At 37.8% G+C, this 22,161-nt stretch overlaps 1 protein-coding gene across 2 annotated transcripts in view; it reads left to right on the top strand.

The window, feature by feature from the left end:
- spock1 (SPARC (osteonectin), cwcv and kazal like domains proteoglycan 1) overlaps window positions 1–22,161 on the top strand; it is an 82,880-nt gene that overhangs the window by 29,582 nt on the left and 31,137 nt on the right. For both annotated transcript variants that reach the window (XM_077578645.1, XM_077578646.1), the window contains exons 3-4: window positions 6,800–6,845; window positions 18,458–18,538. In XM_077578645.1, coding sequence (XP_077434771.1) covers window positions 6,800–6,845; window positions 18,458–18,538 — 127 coding nt within the window. The remainder of the gene's footprint in view (window positions 1–6,799; window positions 6,846–18,457; window positions 18,539–22,161) is intronic.

Raw genomic sequence — 22,161 nt, forward strand, 5'->3', positions numbered from 1 at the left:
GGCCTAATTCTTTTCACTATCAGTGAAAGGAGACCGCAACAGCTTTATAGCAGCATTGCCAGAACTGGGACTGTTAACAGTGGCATCAGGAGCTGCAGAGTCAATTTATCATCTTCTGTCTTAAGGGCTACATACTTGGAAAGAGCTCACCTCGCAGATATGAAAATCAAGGACACTCGTCACACTCCACTAGCTAAGACACTATTTTTCCCTACAAGCGAGGGTAGCGGGTAACAGGTTTTTAGTTTGTCAAGTTAATCTCTTGACATGCAGTGTTTTTTTGTTTTTTCCTCCAGTTGATAATGCTGGCGGCAATTCCAGACTGACCTCAGAGCAGCCAGCAACATGGTACTCCTTCTGCCTCTGGCAATAAGCCACCTTTTGGTTTTGCCACTTTTACACAGTGAGCTGGCATCCTAGAATCAGACTCAGATGCACGGTGACAGCAGCTGTTGTGATGTATACAATATTTTGTGTCCAGACTGAAACTTGACACTCTTTACTCACCATCCCAACAGTCACCGATTGCACGTCGGCTCAACTCTGTTAAGGTTTTGATACTACCTCTGATCGTGGTGTATTGGCAGTGTGATTTAATTCTCCCCATTATGCAATAGAGCAACTTGTAATAAGGCGGATAAATCCTAAATTGATCAGGCTGTGTAAAGAGTGCTTCTGGATTTAAGATGTTATATGAAAATTCATGTGGAACATGAAATCACTTTCTTTAAGACATGCAGAGACGCAGTGCTGTTGGATGTTTACGTCGTTTGCATTATGGGTTTGTTACTGTTGTATTATAGGGACTGGAATGTGAAAGTTTAAATTAGACTTAAATTATACTATTAGACCATATTAAAATGTCCTTGAGAATGCTTGCATGTTAAACACTAGCACACTTGAGACAGTTGCTTCCATATTAACAGAGTACTTATCTGTTGAAGGGTAGGACTTAGACTCTAATCCTTGGTTAAAATAAAAAATAAAAAACTTTACGAATACCCCACATGACCTTATGCTGGGTTTGAGCACCAGCAAAAATGATAACTATGTGTAACGCCTTCAAAGTCACACTATTAAATGGCTGAGCAAAGTAATCTGCAAATAATGTGACAATTAATGAGTTTCCACATTAAACACTCCTTATGAAAGATTATGATTATGTGTGGCATGATCTTATGAAACTTTTGAGTCCCGTCACCTCTAGCAGAGACTTTTATTTGACTTGTAAAGCGCTGTTGCACGTGACATGATTTGAAAAGTAAAAAAAAAAACGGCTGCTCATACTGTGCATTGTAATTTTGTGGGATTTTACAGTATATCTTACTTTTGGAATCAAATTCAAGACTCAAAGGTTTTTATGTCAGTTCACTATAAGGCACAGAACATACAGATAATTGAAATGCTATTTGTCTAGCACCAATTTTTTGTAACTCAGCCTATGCTATGTATGTCGTCTCCACTTTGTGCAAAAGTCTTCTTTTTTTTTTCTTTTTTTTTTTGCAAGTGGATGGGTTTTAGTCCAGGGGCAAGGGGAAGAGCAGGGCGGTAGTGTACATAGTTCAGCATCCTGACAGCCTGATTTATGAAGCTGTTTGTTGTGAAATAGGCCTGGGGCTCAGTACCTTCTTCCTGAAGAGGAGATTGAAGTGGGAGTGTGAGGGGCGGCAGGTACTACCTGAACATCTGATGGCTCTGTGGATGTTGAAAATGTCCGTGAGGCAGGGCACCAATGCTATTGCTGGCTGTAATCACTATGCCTTGCAGAGTCTTTCGGCAGGAGCTAGTCCAGCTTTCATATCATACAGTGATGCTTCTCCTCATTTTTGAGAGGTAAAAAAGGAGTCTTTGACCCTTCTTGGTTAGCAGTGTGGTCTGGTCCTTTCTCTCTTCTTTTCGGATTGTTTGTTGCTCCGGAGTATAAATCGTAGCAGTCAAAATTATGAAGAAGCAAAAAAAAAAAGTTGCTTGGGAAATGTGTTTTACAAAAACCGAGACTACAAACAGTAGAGCTCAACTTATAGTCCAAAAAATACAGTGGTTATACTGTGTAGTTTATTCAATGAACTGTCTTGCCTTCCACCATGAACCCATGTCTTTTAAACTGAATACATCACTTGCTATTTATATAATTTTGGTAAATCTTGACTTCTCACTTGAAGTCACACTTTGTCATTTGGGCTTTACTAAACATATTACCGGGTACAAAAGTCAAAAGGGGATCATTACTGGAAACTTCAATATTTAATGGATCTGCACACTGTGTTGCAAAGGAGCTTGGGCCTAACCATGCAGTCAATTAGTCATAATTACAATAGAGACACTGCTAAATAAAATCAACCATGTAGAGTTTTACAACAGAGTCCTAATTTCAGATAACAGATGCTGTAATGCATTTTAAATAAAATTTTAATTGAAACACGGAGATGCATTACTACTTCCATTTATGTATTTACCAAAAATCATTACACAGATGAATTGAAACTTAAAATGAACATTTGTCAAAATGAGCTCCTTTATTGGGAGCAAACGTCTTTATCAAAGACTAGTTTAATAACAGGCTAGTTTTGTCCCCTTGTAGTCACTTTGAAGGGTTTGCATGACATTGTGGTTGTGTCGCGGCAAGTGAGATGGCCATTTAATGTTTTTGGGATGGGCACGTTGAAATATGAATAGGGGTCATGGGAAAGGAAAGGCCATCTTTGAGACTGGATATTTTAAGAGAACCTGCAAATGCCCAAGTAGAGACGTTGCAGAAACAGTAGTGGAAGAGATAAACAACATTGGGACTCATTTTCCTTATTATGTATTCATGTCCAGACTCCTCACAGATTTAATTATACGTTAATCACAAAATAACTCCATTCCATATGATCACAAAGTAGTTTCATTTATACACGTTCAGTTGCGAAAAAGAGCAGAAGACAGAAATGAGGGATTTTGTCACGTACATTGTTGAGTGTATTTAGCATATAGGCTACGTCAGAAAAAGTGGATTCTTTTATTTCCGGAATGACCGCTAACTCTCATAATGCTAACCTCAATCCATGCTGTTAGGCAAAATATATGCAATTTTAGCAAAATTAAGGCAAGCTGTCCACTTCTTCAAGGTTATTAACTGAAAGTCTTTAGTTTATTTCCACTTCCACAGTTAGGCGGTGAGAGATTTTTGTATTGTGTAAGGATCGCAGTTGTTTTTATGGCGGCCATTTTGTCATAATGTTGTGTTATTTATTTTATTTTTTTCTGGATGTCCGGTTCTACTTGTATGATCTCACGAGATCGAAGGTTGCCAAGAACTATGTTTTTGCCACTACATCCATAGTTTCTCTATACAAATCCTTATACAGCCAAAAAATTAGAAAATGTATAATACTGTAGCTAATATTTCCTGACTAGGGTTAAGACTAATGGGGATTTTGATCATTTTTGGCAAGATGGTGAATTTGAACTGGAGCATATGGGTTCCAGGAGGAAGATGACCCAAAACCAAAGCCTGTAGTCATACACATTCTAGCACAATCATCTGACCAATGACTCACATCCCATATGGACAACACCATCAGCATAGAAGGCGGCATAATGTCTCTGTCTTCCTCCCCATGTTTCGCTCCTCTTTCTTTGCCTTTGTGCTGCTCTCCTCTCCAAACCTCTACAATTACAGTTCAAATTGCATGTTACATAAAATAAGGCCATAAGTGCAAATGTGTCTAAGTCCAAGTCCTCTATGCTATTCCGCAACCTTCTGATTTATTATAAAATGAAGGAATCAATCACTTGTCAAATGCAATACCCAGAATGATGAACTATATCAGACATCACATCCTCTGCCATTATCACTGACCTTTCTTTTTCTTTTCTCTCTCCCATCTATTCCTCTGCAATCATTTAAAGGAAGCAGAGGTAAGTTGCTCCGTTATGTTAGTAATGTCGTAATGCATATGTATGTTGAAACATAGCAGGCCCTACAGTGTTTTTCCAGCACTTACTAAAAGGCATTGCAGTGGAATTGGAGAGGTGTTGGTCATTTGAGCGCAAAGCAGATTCAGCTTCAACCATTAGAGTGAAATAGTTCAGCTTCAAAGCATTTTGCGTTAAGCATTTTTATGAAGGGTCATCAGCTGTCTGTCAGACGCACATTTTTCTAATCACGTAAATTCTCATATTAGTTCTTAATGGAGGGAACATTTATTTCGCTATGCCTGACTTCAGCGGTTTGGATCATAACATTTGTGGGATGTGATGAGATTTACTGATCAGCTGCATTAACGAGGTCAGTCAACATTTGAAAGGGTTTTGAAGCCTGGCTCATTTGGTTTCTCTCATCCCAAAAGGTGTTGAATTTGTGGAGCAGAAAGGTAATACTTTATCAGAGTTATAAAAACATTGCTCAAATGCCAAGCTATAAAATCTGTGGACTTTACAATTAAAAAGTTTCCAACTCTTCCAACACATCTTAACAATTCTTTTATTGCATCGTTACGTGCAGAAATCTTTCTCTGGTCAGTGTGTGTACCTTGTAAAGTATTAAAATAAAACCCTTAATGACACTAAAAATAACTTTGCTGAATCCACCATTTCCACACGGCTACTGCCACTGCAACAGTCAGTAATCTTGAGCAACAGTCCTCTGAAAATAAAACAATGCAAGTTTGCTAACGTCATGGTAACTTTGAGAAAAGATGTTACTTTTAATCACAAAAGAGTCTCAAAGTGCTTCACAAGCCTCATTTTAACCCTAAGCTATTTTTCAAGCAGTAGAACCCTGATATAATGTATTCCTTTGTTCTGCTTCACTGTAAAAGCAATTATTATTTTGTAGTTAGGAATAAATAAATAAACACAAGAATAAAATCAGACTCAAGACTTGTATGTATTTTGAAAATCCTCACTTTTTTGTTGAAAGAGGGAAGGGCTCAGTTTAAACTCTAATCAAAAGATTTTCCTGACATCCTGTTTGATAGGCATGAATAATTAATTGTGATTGTGGGTGAATGATTTGAAACAAAGAAAAAAGAAATGAGGCTACCACTGAATGAGACTCAAAGTATGTTTCATCTCATTTGCACTTTAGATTAATTTCATTGTCCTCTCATTAGCGCTCTTTCCCTTATATGCAGATGAAGTTAGAGTTCTTACTTTCAAAATCAGGCAGGTTTTCTCTGTCTGATGCACTTTGTGACACCAACATAGACTTGACGCACACCTCCGCTTCATCGTCTACTTTAGATGCAGACACCATCCTGCGAGCGTGTATGGGCTGGTAAAGTTGTCTGAAACAGCTTCAGCCTGCTTCTAAGGCAAAATATTAAAAGTGTATATACACAAATGAGAAGAGAAAAAGAGTTTGTATTCTGTCCATCATATGGCGATTATCAAACTCACCATCGAATGAACTGGAGTTTTATTTCATTTATCTGTTTTTGTCATCAAACACAGAAGTTTCTTTAATTTTTAATCGAGGTTTTTGCTCTTCTCCCAGCGTACTAGTAGGCATGGACTTATTTTTAACGTTAATAAAAAATATATCAATATTGTTGGTAGCGCTGTGCATTAAGAAGTTTACTAGATTATTCAAGCGGCGGAGTGCCTCGGGTGCTTGTAGTTTGCATTGTAGCCTACTTATTTAAAAAAGAAAAAAGTGTACGTGTGAAGTCTGTTTTAAAAATAGCCCATCATTGATTGTATACTGTGTCTTGCTAAGAAAAATTAAAACAGAGGAAAAATAAACATTCATTTACTTATAAACTTAACACGGTACATGTTTCTAAATGTATGAATGTTTCTTTATTTTGTTTAAAAACTAAATAGAATGTGTTACATGAAAAAATGCTGTTTCCCCAAATATTTCAAATACGCACATTTTAAAGCTGTAATTTTAATTCTTTGATATTTTTACTCGTATCGGCTCATGCCTATTCATAAATTTTCCCTGGGTGTCTGTGAAAACGGCTCCTTGCTCTGCATATGACGTTTACAGTAAAAATGCAAGTAAATTTATGGAAAATATTGGCATATATATCCCCTTGAAAATCATGTATTGGGGTACATATGTATCGCGATACGTATCATATCATGACCCCTGTATCCTATCGTGAGGTTGTTGGCAATACCCAACCCTAGTGTGAACGCAGCCTAACACACCTGATTCGATGATCAGGATCATTATCAGGCTCCTAAAAAGCTTGCTGATGAGCTTAAATATGAATCAGCTGTGTTGAATGTGGGAAACCTCTAAAGCATGCAGGACTCAGGCCCTCAAGGACCGGACTTTGACACCACTGCTTACAGTTACCGTAAAGTAGAAGGGGCTCTCTTCAGGATGCTACTGTTTACTTTTGTCACAATGTTGTTGCTTGGTCGAATGCGTTTTTTATCCATGCAAGGCGAATCACATGCAAAGTGTCCCCCACTACCCAAGAGTGGAATTGATTCAGATGATTTGCTGAATCAATGTGGAATTGTGAAGGGAAGTTGCTGAATCAATACTGAATTGTGAGGGGAAGCATTACAATGCACTCATGAATTGATAGTTTTACCCACCCCTATTTCTTGGCCAGGTTCTTTGTGTTCAAAATTGAATATTGTTTTTTGTTGTTTTTTTCCCCTCATTATTTTACAGTAGCAAGAGACTCTGTAATCTTAACAATCTTTGTAGTTTCCAAACAAGCCCATCTTGGGCTATAGGATTCTGAAGTCTGCTTTAGAGGATGCACTGTTAGTTGGTTTGCAAAATTCTAAAGACACGTTCAACGCAATGTTCTGACAATTCAATTTCTCATCTTGTGTTTCCATTCAGGATGACTACTTCAAAAGCTGGGCTTCGGCCAGGTCTCTAGACCAGGGTGAGTTTTTCATATAAACTGAATTATAACTTTCTACATTTGTAGACACTTTCAAATATGCTATATTTTTTTATTTTCAGTATACATTCTCAAATAAAAAAGGCAGGTTTTACATAAGGATATATTGTGGCCTAATACAAAACATGGACACGGCCTGTACTATTATAGTCTGCACACAATAGAATGGAATAGCAATATATATTATATATAAGTATAGTTTTTACATTTTATAGTGTGTTTAACACACTTCATATAAAAATAAATATGTAAGCCATTAATTTATCTGTATCTCACCAATCCACAATACACTGCAAACAAATGACAGTCGATATTTAAACATAAATTATTACAAAACTACATTTGTGCTTTGTTTTATTTATTTGGTCAATTGTATGTAATCTAGTGGCTAAATCCAAAAGGGATTATTTCAGGTTGTACAACCATTAAAAAACATGCTTACAAAAAATAAATAAATAAATCATGAACTGCATGTAACATAGTCAAAAATATCAGTTTTTGCCATAAAACCAATACATCACTTAATTTAGCGCACTGTTTACATGTAATGTGTAGCATAACTTTATTTTCCTGAATAATGTATATTAAAAAAAATAGCACACTTCTATGGTCAGGCAAAGGTTTATTTATTTTAAGCAAGAGCAAGTTTTTGTTAGTCAACAAATGCACATTTACTGTTCTTGATTTGAATTGAACATGGCTTAAATTAAATTTACAATTCTGTCCAACTATATACACAGCTCCACTATTCCTCAATGCCTTTCAAGTTCTTGAAGCTTAATTGTGACTTTGTGATCAGTATGTTTATTTAGCACCAAATGTCATGTCAATCTAGTACAGTTTACATTATGCTATAAAAAAAAAAAAAAACTCCCGTCTTGAAGTATGCGTGCATGTGTGCTTGTGCGTGCCTGCACCAAAAGCTGATTCAGTTATGTGGTGCTTACAGGCTTACAATTGCAACACAGTCAAGTCTACTATATCAATCACACTGAAGTGTGTAATGCTCTTAGACCTCGAGTAACTCTTGACTAAACTCACTTATTTCAAACACTTGCTCATACTCTGTGACACACCCACACATGACAGGACTGATTGGATTGCACCTCTTTGAGCGGCAGAACGAAGCTTGGTTGGTGTGAATCTTCAACGCAAAAGCGGAAAGACGTGTGCATATTTACATTTATCTAGGCCAGCTTCTTTCAAATGAGGTGCCTAATAAGAATATTCTTAAATGACTGTAAATTGTGGACAGAGGATTCTTGGGGAAACTAAAGACAAAAATAAACCTGATGTTATTTTATTGCCAGGGACCAAGAATTTAATCACATACCAAGACTTCCGACCAACCATTGGCAGGTGATGCCAAAATAACATGTTGTACATGGTTCGTTGCATAATTTGAATTAAATTATATTGTTTTTGCCACATTGATATGAGATGCAATTATTCGTTCAAAACCATTTTTTCCAAAGGCTCGAGGCCAGGAGCCAACAACCTGTCCAATGCAATCTTTGTTGTAATTATATTGACTATGAATTATAAATTGCCATTATGGGAATTCCAATCACTGCTATATTACTGTGTTATGATTATTTTTTAAATAATTTCATGGGTCGCTTGAAAGCTTTTTTTAAATATACTGTAAGATTTGTACTTAGAGTGGGACTTTACAATGTAAGAAAAGGCAAACACTTTTGTCATATTTGTTAAAACTATTTGTATGACCTGCCACCTGACATTAGTATATGAGTAAAAAGAACTCTCTCTGGCCCCATTGTGTCCCTCAAATAACGCTACAACTATAGCTATAATGCTGCAAGTTCGTTAGTTATTCATTATGATACAGAACATTATCTAGTTTTTACTTACCTGTGAAGAAGATGGATTTGTTCAATCTTGCAAGCAATTTTAACACTGCAAACTCCCCCTTTAATTTTGAAGGTTAACTTTTGATGCTTTCAAAAAGGTCAAATTAACAATATATCTAGCAAATCTACATTGTTAGATGCAAGTATGAAAAATTATCAAATTTTGTTTTGTCCCTCAATTTTTCACCATTGAGTATTTTGAGTCCCCTTAGCAAATGAGAGGCCTCATTCACTACCTATGAGGAGCCTACATCCAGTGAAACATCAAAAAGATGGATGTCGTTTGGTCAACAACCAAACAGTTTTACAAGGGGAAAATATTTATTGGCGGCTTGTGATGTGTTGCTCGTGCGACAACTACAATTTTATTTCTTACGTAGTAGAAATCCAGAGTAGCATTTTTGCTGAGAGGATAAAGCAAAATTCTATACCAACGCGCAGAAAGAAATGTTCAATCTTGTTTGATTTTTCCATTCTGCTGCAGCACTACAATGGCTCCCTTGCTGCATAGCTGCTATGACCGCTCCGTTATTGGCACTCTCACAATTCCACCGTGCAGTTACTCTCATGCAAACAGTCCTCTGGAGAGTAATGGACAGGAGAACTATTAGACAGCAACTGAATAAAGGAAATCAATCTGACAATTTGGGAACAATTGGTGCATTTCGGGGCCTGCATTGCTTCTCGTGAAGTTAATTTTCACCCAGCTGGTGTGGGACAATTTTTCCTGCCAACCCACAGCCGTTGAGAGCATAAAAGTCTTTGTGATACAAGGCACAATTTGGAAAATGTTGGCGTCCTTGTGTTCAACAGAGCCAAACCTATCAAAAATGTTGGTTAAATAGTGTTTAAATAAACCGGTAAATCAAGGAATCTGCTTCTTTTTGCTGTGTAGCAGCTGAAATTACTGGGTCCTGTTCACAATCTACAGTAAATATAAAAAGTCTACACATCCCTGTTCAAATACCAGGTTTTTCTGATGTAAAAAATGAGGCCAAGATAAATCCATTTCAAAACCTTTTCAACCGTTTATGTGTCTTTTGCCTGTACAACTTATTAAAAACATGTTCCAAGAGGGAAATTAAAAATAAACAACTAAAATGATGTTGTTGCACAAGTGTGCCCATTCTCTTATAAATGGGATGTGGCTGTGTTCAGAATGAACCACATCACATTCAAACACCTGCCACTATTTAAAGAGCCAATTACTAACCCCAAATACATTAAAGCAGTTGTAGCAGGACTTTTTTTTTCATTGAAAACTGAAACTCAAATCTCACATTGCCACACTTACAAAGTTAAGGCAGAAAATGTAGTAACTATAAAGCAACTTTAAGCTTTGCTTCATTTCATAGCAAACTGATTATTGAAGCCATTTTTCTGTGTCCTGGATAACAACGATGTTATCTTTAGAAATGCAACCGCATCCACTCTCGCCGCTCTAGATTCAGCTCATCACTCTGCATTCCGTTGTGTTTATATGTGCCCGCGCGAGGTCAAATTATATAATTCAAATTAAAATGTCAAGTGTGACCACGACACTTGGAGGCAGGTCAATACACCTTAAAGGATACTGGTATCAGTCACCGCCTGTTGATCTGAGTTTGACTAATGAATCACTTGTCGCCCTTGGAGACTAATCAGTAGCTGCAAGGTTGATGGAGGAAAATCCAGTCCCTTGATGAATTACTCGGTGATTAATGCATCTCTGTAAAATCTAATGAATGAAATCAGTGGACTTGTTGGTGGTACTGAATTGTAAGCAGTCGCATCCCCTGTTGTTAAATGAAGTGTTCTTAATTGTTCTTAACTTACTTGGTAATTTTCTTTCGCAAAAAGTACATGTGATTACAACAAAACAGCTTCTTCAAAAACTTGGGGAAAAAAATAATACCATCCGTTAGGGCTGCTCGATTATGAAAAAAAATTATCACGATTATTTTGGTGATGATTTAAATCACGATTAGTACGATCATTTATTTTTGGTACAAAACAAGAAAATGTTTAATTTTGGTACAAAACAAGAAAATGTTTAAACGTAAAAAATAATTAGACAAATAAAATTATTTGAAACACTATAATTATGAACGTTCCTTTTGGATTAAATTTGTTATTTTAAAATTAAAAAAATGTGCAAATGTATAAATTTAAACAACTCAATTTTTTTTATCAATAATCTTTCTTTTCCGATTATGCTGATTTTGTTATCTTGGAATGTAATAATTGAAATTGTAATTGAATTTTGATTAATTGCACAGCCCTACCATCCATGTGTCTCTAGCCTTACTATAGAAAGTCCAGTCCACCTTTCATCTTATATATAAGGGGAAAGGTGGACTTGGTCATTACCATGATGAAGTGCCTTAAGTGTTATTATTAAAATCAATCAGTCATCATGAAAATGTAGCAGATAATTAAACCCTTTGGTCTTTCAATAATCCATCCATCCATCTAAATTATTTCACTTATCCGTGATTGGGTTACAAAGGCACTTGCTTCAGCAGGGAAACCCAGACTTCTCCCCAAGCACTTCTCCATCTCTTCTCCTTGGTAATTCTTGTGTATCCTGGGTGGTCCCCAGGGCCTCCTCCTGGTGTGACATACCCCTTCACTAAGAAATCATGTAGGAGGCATCCTAATCGGATGCCCGAGCCACCTCATCTGACTCATCTCAATGCGGGGGAGCTCTACTCTGAGCTCTTCCTGGATGACTGAGCTTCTCCACCGTATCTCCAAGGGAGAGACCGGGCACCCAATGGAGGAAATTCATTTTGGGCATTGTATCCGTGATCTCGTTATTTTGGTCTTGACCCACAGCTCGTGACCATAGCTAAGGATGAGACCTCAACCGGCAAATTGAAAAATTGGGAGATCGACTGGTAAATTGAGAGTTCACCTTTCGGCTCAGCTCTTTCTTCACATCGACAAATCGATGCAGATTTCGCATCACTGCAGACACTTGCACAATCCACCTGTCGATCTTCCACTGCATTCTACCCTCTTCCCTTGTGAACGAGACCCTAAGATACTTGCACTCCTCCATTTGGGACAGTATGCCATCCCTGATCTGGAATCCAGTGAGAATTGAAGATCACGGCTTGATGGAGACAACCGGACCACATCATCAGCAAAAAGCAGAGATGCAATATTTAAGCAAGCCACCAAACCAGACCACTTCAAAGCCTTTGCTGTGCGTAGAAATGTTGTCCATAAAAGTTATGAACTGAATAAGTGGCAAAAGGATAACTTTGCTGGAATCCAACCCTCACTGGAGTCCGACTTGCTGCTGGAAATCCGGACCAAACTCACCAGTCGTACAGGGACTGAGCAGTCTGTATTAAAAGGTCCAATACCCACAGAACACACCAGGGACACGCTTGAATGCCTTCTCCAAAACAAACAAAGCACATGTACAGTCTACATGTACAGATGGTCTGGTCTTAGACCGTTCATTGTGATCCTGGCTCAAGAGGGCAAACCTGGTAACCCATGTCCGGGCAAAGAAAAACGTCTATTTGTTTTAATCATCGTGGGGGGTCTGTGTTGTGCTTACCTAAAATCTGTTTGCCTGGGTGGCCCTCCCAGGGGCAAAAAGCCCCTGACAACTTAGTTTCTATGATCACTAGGATACACAAACCCCTGTACACAACAAAAGGTGACAGCTCAGGGTGTAGCTACCAGCGCATTAAGTCTGTGTTGCTTTCATTTAAAGGGAAAATCAACATTAAACAATTCTTATCATGTTATGTGACCTCACTAGTCTAAACATGGCATTCTGATTAACATTAGATTTGTGGAATATGAGAGCAAACTCCAGCCGTTTTCATCCATCTCAGGCAGCGGCCATTTTGCCACTTGCTGTCGACTGAAGATGACATCACAGTTGCTCAGGGCTCTGACTACGACCAATCGCAGCTCACCTGCTTTTTGAAGCTGATCTGTGATTGGTTTTTACCTGTGAACTGAGCAACTATTTTCACTTGACTGCAAGTGGCAAAATGGCCGCCTTCTGATATTGATAAAAACTGATGGATTTTGCTGCTTAATTTATAATCCACTAACGCAACAGATTACCGTATTTAGACTAGTGGGGTTGCAAAGCATATTATTGGCAATATCTTTTGAGGGGTTTGACTTCCCCTTTAAAAAGTGTTTTTCCATTGGATGTCTGTGATTTTTTTTTAATGTAACACATACTGCTTTTCTAACTATCTGTGTGATGGATTGTTAAATAATGCATGAATTAAAAAAAAAACATTTTATTGTTGATAAATGGAGTCATTTTGACCATTTGTAATACTGTTGAACAATTTGTAATTTGTATGCCACTACAGTGACTCCAGTAGGCCTACCAGTGACTGAATGAACAAATAGTGAAAGAATAATGACGCTTTAATTCCCCAAGATCATTACCAGTTAATGTAACTACCAAGTAATTGTTTTTATTAGAGTACCCATGACATGGCCGGTGTGCAATAAATGTACACAAGGACAGGTTCCGTGACTGTCACATTTCTTGGTATAGCAAAAAAAAAGTCATATTTAACATTCAACACGTTCATGAATTTCAACTGTGGAAATTAGTGTTGCACGGGATCCCGGTACCAGTACCGTACCTCGATGTTTTGGCATCAAATACGACTCTGTATCAGTTGTTTTTTTTTAACACTTCTTAAAAAAAATAATACGAGACAGCAGTAAGTAAGTAAGTAACAAGTGCAAATGTTTTTTTGCGGAGAAGCAGAAGAAAAAGCAACAATCACCCCTGGCTCTGCAATAGATTCAAGGTGCGTTCAATGAACAGGCACACAGTAGGAAATCACAGTAATACGTAGAAAAAGCCCAGGTGACTGACAGAGTGACAGGTTGTGACGCATTTTTTGACACTTCTTTTAAAAAATAAATCAAGTGTGAATAATTCTGTTCCCAGTTTGTAGTATTTGATGACACATTTGTTGGGAGTTTAATGGAGAAGAGCAGAGACACGCTTGCACACTCAAGCAACGTTACATTGAGTCATGGGAGCGCCACTGTATTACCAATATTTAAAACGGATGACATCAAATGCAGTCAAATACAGTACTTCAAGAATATGGCATGCAATGTGAAAGCACATACATATATACAGTACAGTATGTACATAAATTAACGTGTATACATCCTAATATTTTGAATTTTAAAAAATATAGATAATTTGAAGTTCTTTTGTTAGTTTTAATTTTGCTGCTTTTGCTGATGTTTTAGATTTTTGTCGAGGTACCGTTTCAGTACCGGTATCGAGATATTTTATGCAGATATAGTATCGAAGTCAAAATTTTGGTATCATGACAACACTAGTGGAAATGTAATTATGCGCCCATAGTCATGCTCTGGCTTAGAGCATCATTCTGTTTTGAAAATGATGTGGGGCACATAAAATCTCTCAACCCTTCCACCTTTGGACATCTCGATGAAGATTCACAAAACTTTTCTGATGTTTCCATAGTAACAGCTCAGTGACCTATTTGGGGGTATCAGATGCTTAACCTGTTCGGTCTCTGTAAATGTTATACAGTGTGATGCAGATGTCTAACTCACTGCAAGAAGGCTTGCATTTCTTTCGGTCAGTGAGGACTTTGGATTTCCTTTTTGTTATATTACAAACATCATTGGGAAATACAGCAGGTGAAGGCCTAATATATTATCCCAACCACATACAATTCAGTACTCGTCTTTCTTTATAAAGAGAATTCTTACTCCTCAGTAGCAGATAATATGACTTATTATTATTTTTTTAACAACAATGGCAATAGGTCGTCCTATATTCTGTACTGCATGACGCATGAACATAAAAAGCCATAATGTTATGCGGTAGGCATATTGTTCTGTAGGTGACCATATGCTCTCAGGAACACACCGTTTTTGCTTGCCTTCGCTGGCGCCACCTGTGACCAACTGCAGCAATCTGTTGTACGATGTCCATTACTTTTACCGTTTGAATGCGGCAGAATGCACACAGTCCAACAGTCTCCATCGCTCACTCGCCAAAATGGAAATCTGTTGTTGGCTGTTGCCATGATGACAAGTGGATCAGAATTGTTATCCCTTCTTTGTGAACAGTGTGCCTAGAAATAATTACTAGTAATTGATTATTCTACACGTTATCTCTGATGAACTCTTATCTCCTTACTCATACATATTGTAGTATTTGGCTTTAACTTCAGTCACGGCATTCTTATATATCTGCCATTCTCTTTTTTTTGTTTTCCATCCCATCTGCAATCTTTGGAGAGTTGCCCTGAAAAGGGCTTCAAGCCGGATGCATGGACAAGAGGTTTGAAGAGTCCTTGGCAGGAGATAACGATTGTACTGTGAACAAGACAAATACCAAAATCAGTATTCTAGGCTGCTTGCATTCTGGGTTCTTTTATATCAGTTTGCCCAACAGATTTGTGAGTTTGTGATTGCAATGCATTATCCAGGGATGGGAGGTAAAGGCAGGATTGCAAATAGCAGGAAGCCATTATCACGGCCAATGCAGAAAGGCAGAGAGTCAAACTGGCACTGAGCGACTACTTGAGGACACAATGGAGACAAACAGAAGAGGGGCGAGTTTAAAGACACAATAAAGTTCACCCAAGGTCAGTTTTCAGGTGCTTACCGAACCTGTCCACTTGATTAAGTACTGTAGGTTACAGGAATGAGTCACTGGATACCGCAGTAACCATGTTGGCACCTAATAAGTAAGCCCTTTGTGTTACCCCTCCAGTTTGGCACAAATGACTGGAAAAACAAAGCATTGCAACTTCCAAATTGCCACTCAGCCTGATTGGACGTGACATTTTCCTTTTCCGCCATTCTTGTTTTCGATTTCATCAGCTATTTCTCTGATTCATTAACCTACTGTCTCTCTGAATATATATCCGTCTGCTCCCATTTCTAATCAGTTCCTCTCCCTGCAGTCGACCCTCTCTAACTCTGTCTGCTTCATAATACAATACATTCTGGCATAACCATCTTTGATCCGCAGCGCACGGAGCTAAAAGAATTAGCAAGGGAGAAACTGATAAGAGAAGACAGATAGGATAAAAACAATGAGCATACGGTTTCGCTGTTTAGAACAGAGCTGGAATGAGAACAAATATTGTATTTTGGTGTCATGTACCTTGGCTTTATAGCCTACTGATATTCTTTAGGCACTGTTTACCACTCTGATTTTAATGGCTTGTTGGCTACATCATAAAAAACGACTCAATACCCAAGACCCTCTTATCTTGCTCTTTCAGAAGGGTAAACGTGCAAGTGTGGAGTTAGGTTGCATGTACACAAAACAATCAGTTACACATACAGAGAAGTCAATGATTCTTGGAGAAGCTATTTTGCTGGAATTCATAGGAAAAATGCAGTCACAGAATGGATATTACTAATTCAGATTAAGCCGAAGCAAAAAAAGTCTGTGAGCAAAACGTGACGACAAATGTGTGATGAGCCCAGAATTGCCAAGAGATATCGAGATAAAGATTGAATGATTGTGTGCGGACTGCGGAGTCCCAGTGGGTAAAGGCAATTATTAGCCTTGCACCTCCAGTTGTGAAAAACAGACAAAAATAGCTACAAATTCAAAGCAAAATTTGGCTTTGAATTATCTGACTACAGTGTGTGCGTGTGCGTATTAGGCTGTTTTCAATGGGAGATGAGCTCACTACTGACTGTGTATGTACAGTCTGTTTGGTCTCAAGCCATTGTGCCCCACAGCCAAGAGACTCCAGTGATCATTGTAAATGAGGCTAAATAAACTTCAGTAAGCAGACCGTCGATGCCTGCCGTCTTTGCGGCAGCTCCTCAGGCTGAATAACAGCATGAGGCCGTGACATTGGCAAAGATTAAGAAGTTAACAGTGGGAAAATATACAACAAAGCCAATAGAAAAAAACCAAGAGCTTTCCTGTAGTGATGAAAAATCCAGAGGTGAAGTAATACAGGTCCTGGAAAAGCAGCGAATAATGAAGATGATGCTAAATAATTGGCTTACTGACACACGAACATCACAAAATATCTTATTTTTTAACTCTTCCATCCATCCATTTTCTATAATGCTCATGCTATTCGGAATTTACGAGGAACAGCTGATTCTGGGCTAAAGGCAGACTTTACCTTGGACTTGTTGCCAGTCAGTCACATGGCAGATTGAGAGCCAGACGACCATTCAATCTCAATTTCACAATGTCACTGAGTGGGTGCTTTTAATGAATAGAATCCCAAAGTCAGTCATTGGAAAAAATGCAAAAATAATAAGCAGGCAGACATTTCCCATGTGACCTATGACAAACATTCACACCTTCCATACACCAGTGTGAGTAGCACTGGAGGCAATGTGTGTGAGGTGCCTTGCCCAAGAACACGACAACACATGACTTGGGGAGAGCGGGGATCGAACAGCCGACCATCTGGTTACTAAGCGACCGTCTCTAAACCTTGAGCCACGGACGCCACTTGGGTCCTAACTGCTCCATGCAAAAGCCTGATCATATTTTTTTATTTTAGGAGGGGGGGTTCCTGGTGATGAACAAAATTGGGTCTCGAACTGAAAAAGCTTCAGAAAATTATGGTTTTCTGTTGTTTTTCGTAACTTTGTTCTGCCAGCAGCAATTATTATCTAAATGTTCTGTTGCTCTTAGAAACACCTTCTGCCGCAGATGCTGTTTAATTGACCTTGTTACAGCAGACATTTTGTAATATTTGTAACCATCTGAAACCATCTGGATGCTTTGTGTAGGAAATAGAAATGTTTTTTTGATGAGGTCAATGACCAAAAACTTAATACTTAATTAGTATCGTCATGATGATTCACATAAGCAAAAAGAAAAACAGCCTTAGTGGTATATTCGTATTTTAACTGTAATGTGTTTTTAAACCGATATATTTGACTGATGCGGATAACATCATTTTTATTTAGATTTAACATACCATAAAAGGTAACATAAAGTGATACAAAGTGAGAATTAATTAGCAGTTGCGGATAAAGGTGCAAACTAGTGATAGACCGATTTGTTTGTTTTTTTCAGGGCCGATATACTTTAGTGGTCAAGGAGGCCGATATTTCAAGCCGATATTAATTTGCAGTAAAAGAGAAAATATTAGAGCCAACATTTTACAAATTTACTTTTGATTTTAAACATTTAAACAAGCAAGTACATTGTTCCCTATGGTTTTCTACTATAAATTAAAAAAAAATCCAAAATTTCAAGATCATTTCTTAATTTTTATTTTAATTAGTTTTCTTATTTTATCTTTAAAAATGAAAAAGTGTAAGGATTTGCCAGTGTCAGCATCATCTTTTATGAAGTGGAAATTTAAATAAATTCATAAATGAAAAGTTCCCTGTATCTCACTGAGTGACAAAAGCATGTGAAATTGAGAATTTTGTTAATTTTGAGTTTTTCGTAAAAGTTTTCCAAAGATCTTCGCAGACAGTGAAGAATTGTCTGAATATGTTGGAAACGTCTTTTTGTGACAAGTAAAAACAACATCTTACAAATCCAAATGAAAACCCTATTTTTGCTACGTTCGCAAGCATTCCCCGCTCAGTGAGATTCCAGGACATGGATCATTCATTCATTCTCAGCAGAATGTCCTTACATAAAAAGTGAAGAAAATCTACATTGCTATTGTGATACTTTTATGTTGTATAATACTCTTGCTTCAGCAATGTTGACTTTTATTTTATTTTTTTACGTGTTTTTAGAGCGAGATACTAAACCTGGAAGATATGGACACCCAGGGACCAAAACGCACGTTGGTTCTGGCAAGAAGATGGTACAGGATGGTGAGTTTTGAAAATACCGCTTTAATCGGGTTCAGGTGGGGTTTTTCCTCACCATACTGTTTGTGTCACATAAACACTTTACCTGTAATGTAATGAATTTAGTATTGTACATTTTATGGACATCCATCATTCAATTATTCATACACACCATTCTATGATATATAGGGTATTACCAATAAACACTGTTTAATACTTTAATTAATTAGGAATAAAGCCTTGATTGAAAGCCAATAATTTACCGCAGCAGGATATAAGACTTTATTTACAATGGGCTTTAACTGTTCCGCTCCACAATTTCCATCCCCATAAAACTGTGGGTGTAATCCAGTCATGTTTGGTGCAATTGCTTTCTGCTCTCTGTCTCAGGTAGTGTGCAGATATGTCAGTATGGAATGGAGAGATAACCAAGCACACTGTTTGTCGTCTCCTGCAGATAGAAGCATGGCTAATGCGCACAGAATTATCAAAGCCATCCCCTTTAGGAACATGGAGCTATTTCCAGGGTTAGCTTCAGCACTAACATCATTACAGTCGAAAAACATTAAATGTCTCAAATAAAATGAAGGGGTAAAGGCGGTAGGTAATTTGCGAGGGTAACTCTCCCCAGCGGACTATCTGCCAGTTCTGATGTTTGTGATTTTGCAGAGCTTGAGAGACAACTTGCTGTAGATGTAGCTAACATTGCTTTCCCTGATATTGCACTGCATTTGTTTGATTGATTATGAATGAAATGAATGGAGGTCAAGCCAAATGATTGTAATATGGAGCGCCCCAGTGTGGTTGTAACTTTACAAACATACATACATACTATAGATTTAACAATATATGTACTGCTGGAGCAGGACTTGAATTTAATATAACAGTAGGTTTTTAAGGAAACAATAGTGACAAAACCTATGATAATTGATGTTTATTATCTTTATGATACTCAAATGGTTTATTGATTTTACATAATATGCTCAGGTTTATAACTGATATCCAATGATGAAACCTCTTTCTATGCTACACTAACTTTACTACAAGGCTCCAGACGGCTGCTTAACTAACAACAGAGTTGGCAAATGGAAAACTGAACAAGAAACAAATTAAAATGCAAATTGAAATTACAACTTAATTCTACACATTGTATTCTGCTGAATGGGTAATTAGAAAAAAGCAATTACGTGTTTTGATATAATTCAGTATGAGATAAGCTGCATGTCAACATAGGGCAATTTTAGTATCATTGCGCTGCCTGTGATTGAATAACAGTTTTTTTTTTCATCTGCATATTCACAAGGACTAATCAGCACTAATATAGCGATGCTGGTTTGCAAATGTCAGAAATTATTGAGATGCTTGTAGAACATACATTTATAATCTGGTAAGAAATATTGGAAGCTTGCTGATTTGTGTTTTTGCATCTAAATTGGATCTCAAAATATTCATTAATTACTGTATTGCATACTGTAGGAAAATATGAATTAACTTTATTCTTGTGCCATCAGATTATTTGGTATTGTGGCTCACAATTCTGTTTGATCAAAGCTTCAACTGTTCCTTGTGAACAATGACAACTTGGTTGTTAGTAGCAACTGGAAGAAAAACTAAACATCCTTATCTACTTAATTACACATGCAGAGACATGAATATGGACATGAAAAAAAAGCTCCTTATCAACGTATTTTAAGCAACATGACCTCCCGCCAGGCATGAGAAAGTAATTTTCTTCTTCCGCTACGCCAAAGATCAGCTGTGTGCCTCTCGTGTGCCGTATTTAAAAAGAATGAGAGCCGCTTCAATTTGTTGGGGAATCAGGACGGCTGTGATCATCCAGCCTTTTTTTAAATGTGTTCTTACACAGGCTTTCCTGTGTCTGTAAAAATACCAAAACTCGGTCTAATATGCCTCTGTGCTGATTTAGGCAGAGAGCTGTGCTGGCCAGAAAAACACAGCCCTGAATATTATTGCTTTGAAGTCTTATTAGTATACATAATAAAATAATAGAAAAAAAACAATAACACACTTAAAGTAGTACTAAGGAACTTTTCAACCTTAATAAAATATTTTCATAACTCTTCTTATAAAACATCGACTTAAACTAGTTAAATGGTACCTTTGCCATGGCCTGAGGGGGTCTGTATCATTTTTACTGGCATTGAGCAACTTTGTGGAGGATGATAGGAACACTGCCACACAAAAAAACTACAAATGTGCTGACTGCTTTATGGCATACGTGAAAAGCTACAAAAGGCTCAATATTGGCCCAGATTTCACTCGCTTGAGTGAGCTAAAAAATGACACAATGCGGTTGTCCTCATAGGAAATGTGGTCTTCCTTCAGACATAACAATACCGCTTTGGTCCATATGTCATCGCCATAATCAACGTTAACTGAAAGTTCCTTAGTGTTGCTTTAACAGTGAAATGGTAAATGGTACTTCATTTATAAATAGTGCTTTTCCACCTTACAAGGCTCTCAAAGCGCAAGGATAACATGGTTAAAATCAGCACGGGCTCGAACTCACAACCTATGTGTTGGGAGACAACCACTTTACCATTGAGCCGCGCCGCCCCCGCAAATGATACCCAACCTATGCTTATGATTAATATTCAAAAAAATGTTTGAGACCCTCCTTGTTTGCCTTTCCTCCAAGCAAGCCAATCAACAAATATTATATTTATTGCTGGTATGAGCAATTTAAGTGAAACATGTTTTGTTAAGTTTAAGCAAACCGTGACAATAAACAACTTCTACCTGAAATTAATCCTTCACGCTTTTTCACTTTGAAGCTGCCTTCAAAGCCTTGAATTTGCTCTTTAGTGCTCTTCTAAAAAAATACTTTGCTGCCAGCAACAAATTCCCGCCTCCGTGCATGCAATTCCCTAAATTGTGTATGTTTATTGAAGTTTTATATTGGTCGCGTAGTGATGATGAATATTGCGAATCACCCATCCCCCCCCCCCCCCCCAGACTCTTTTGTTCCCCCTGTGTAATTTTTCCACTGACATTCAAACTAAAGCAGGCTGTTTATCATCTCCTTTCTTCACTTACAACCACAATGATATGATTTGCCCGTGTTTTCAATAATTAATTTTCTGCATGGTGAAGCTATTCTGTCACTGTATCCTCCCAGAGGCCCCCTCTCCCGTGTTTTCATCTCTCCATCATCCTTTGCTCCAGTGCCTCTCACAGGCCAGCAGTGAAAACCTGAGGAGTATTGATAATACGGGCGGTGGAGGCAAGTTTATCTCCTCATCATCTTTGTCTTGTTTCCCTCAGTAGCACCCCCACGCTCCAGGTAAAACAGAAGAAAGCCCCTTATAATTAGTCAAGGCCTTAAAATGATGCTAGTGTTTCTAACAACAGCCATGGAATTTTCCTCTGGGATTTTTTTAATCATCTTGTTTATTTAATTCTAAACTTGAGTCTATGATGCTTTGCGGAACAGTAGCTCAAGAGCCAACACTGGATTGCAGGGTGGAAATAGCAACATACTGTCTGTACAAATACACACATGTGTACAGAGACTCCAAAAATATGTTGTTGACCCAAGTCCACCTGTGTGGCAATTAATCTGAGGTCACCCTCCAGTGTCTGACAGGTCTTGTCAGCAATGTAGCCTCTTATATGGGACTGCACGT

This window comes from Vanacampus margaritifer, chromosome 10 (assembly GCF_051991255.1).
Source record: "Vanacampus margaritifer isolate UIUO_Vmar chromosome 10, RoL_Vmar_1.0, whole genome shotgun sequence".
Taxonomy (NCBI): domain Eukaryota; kingdom Metazoa; phylum Chordata; class Actinopteri; order Syngnathiformes; family Syngnathidae; genus Vanacampus; species Vanacampus margaritifer.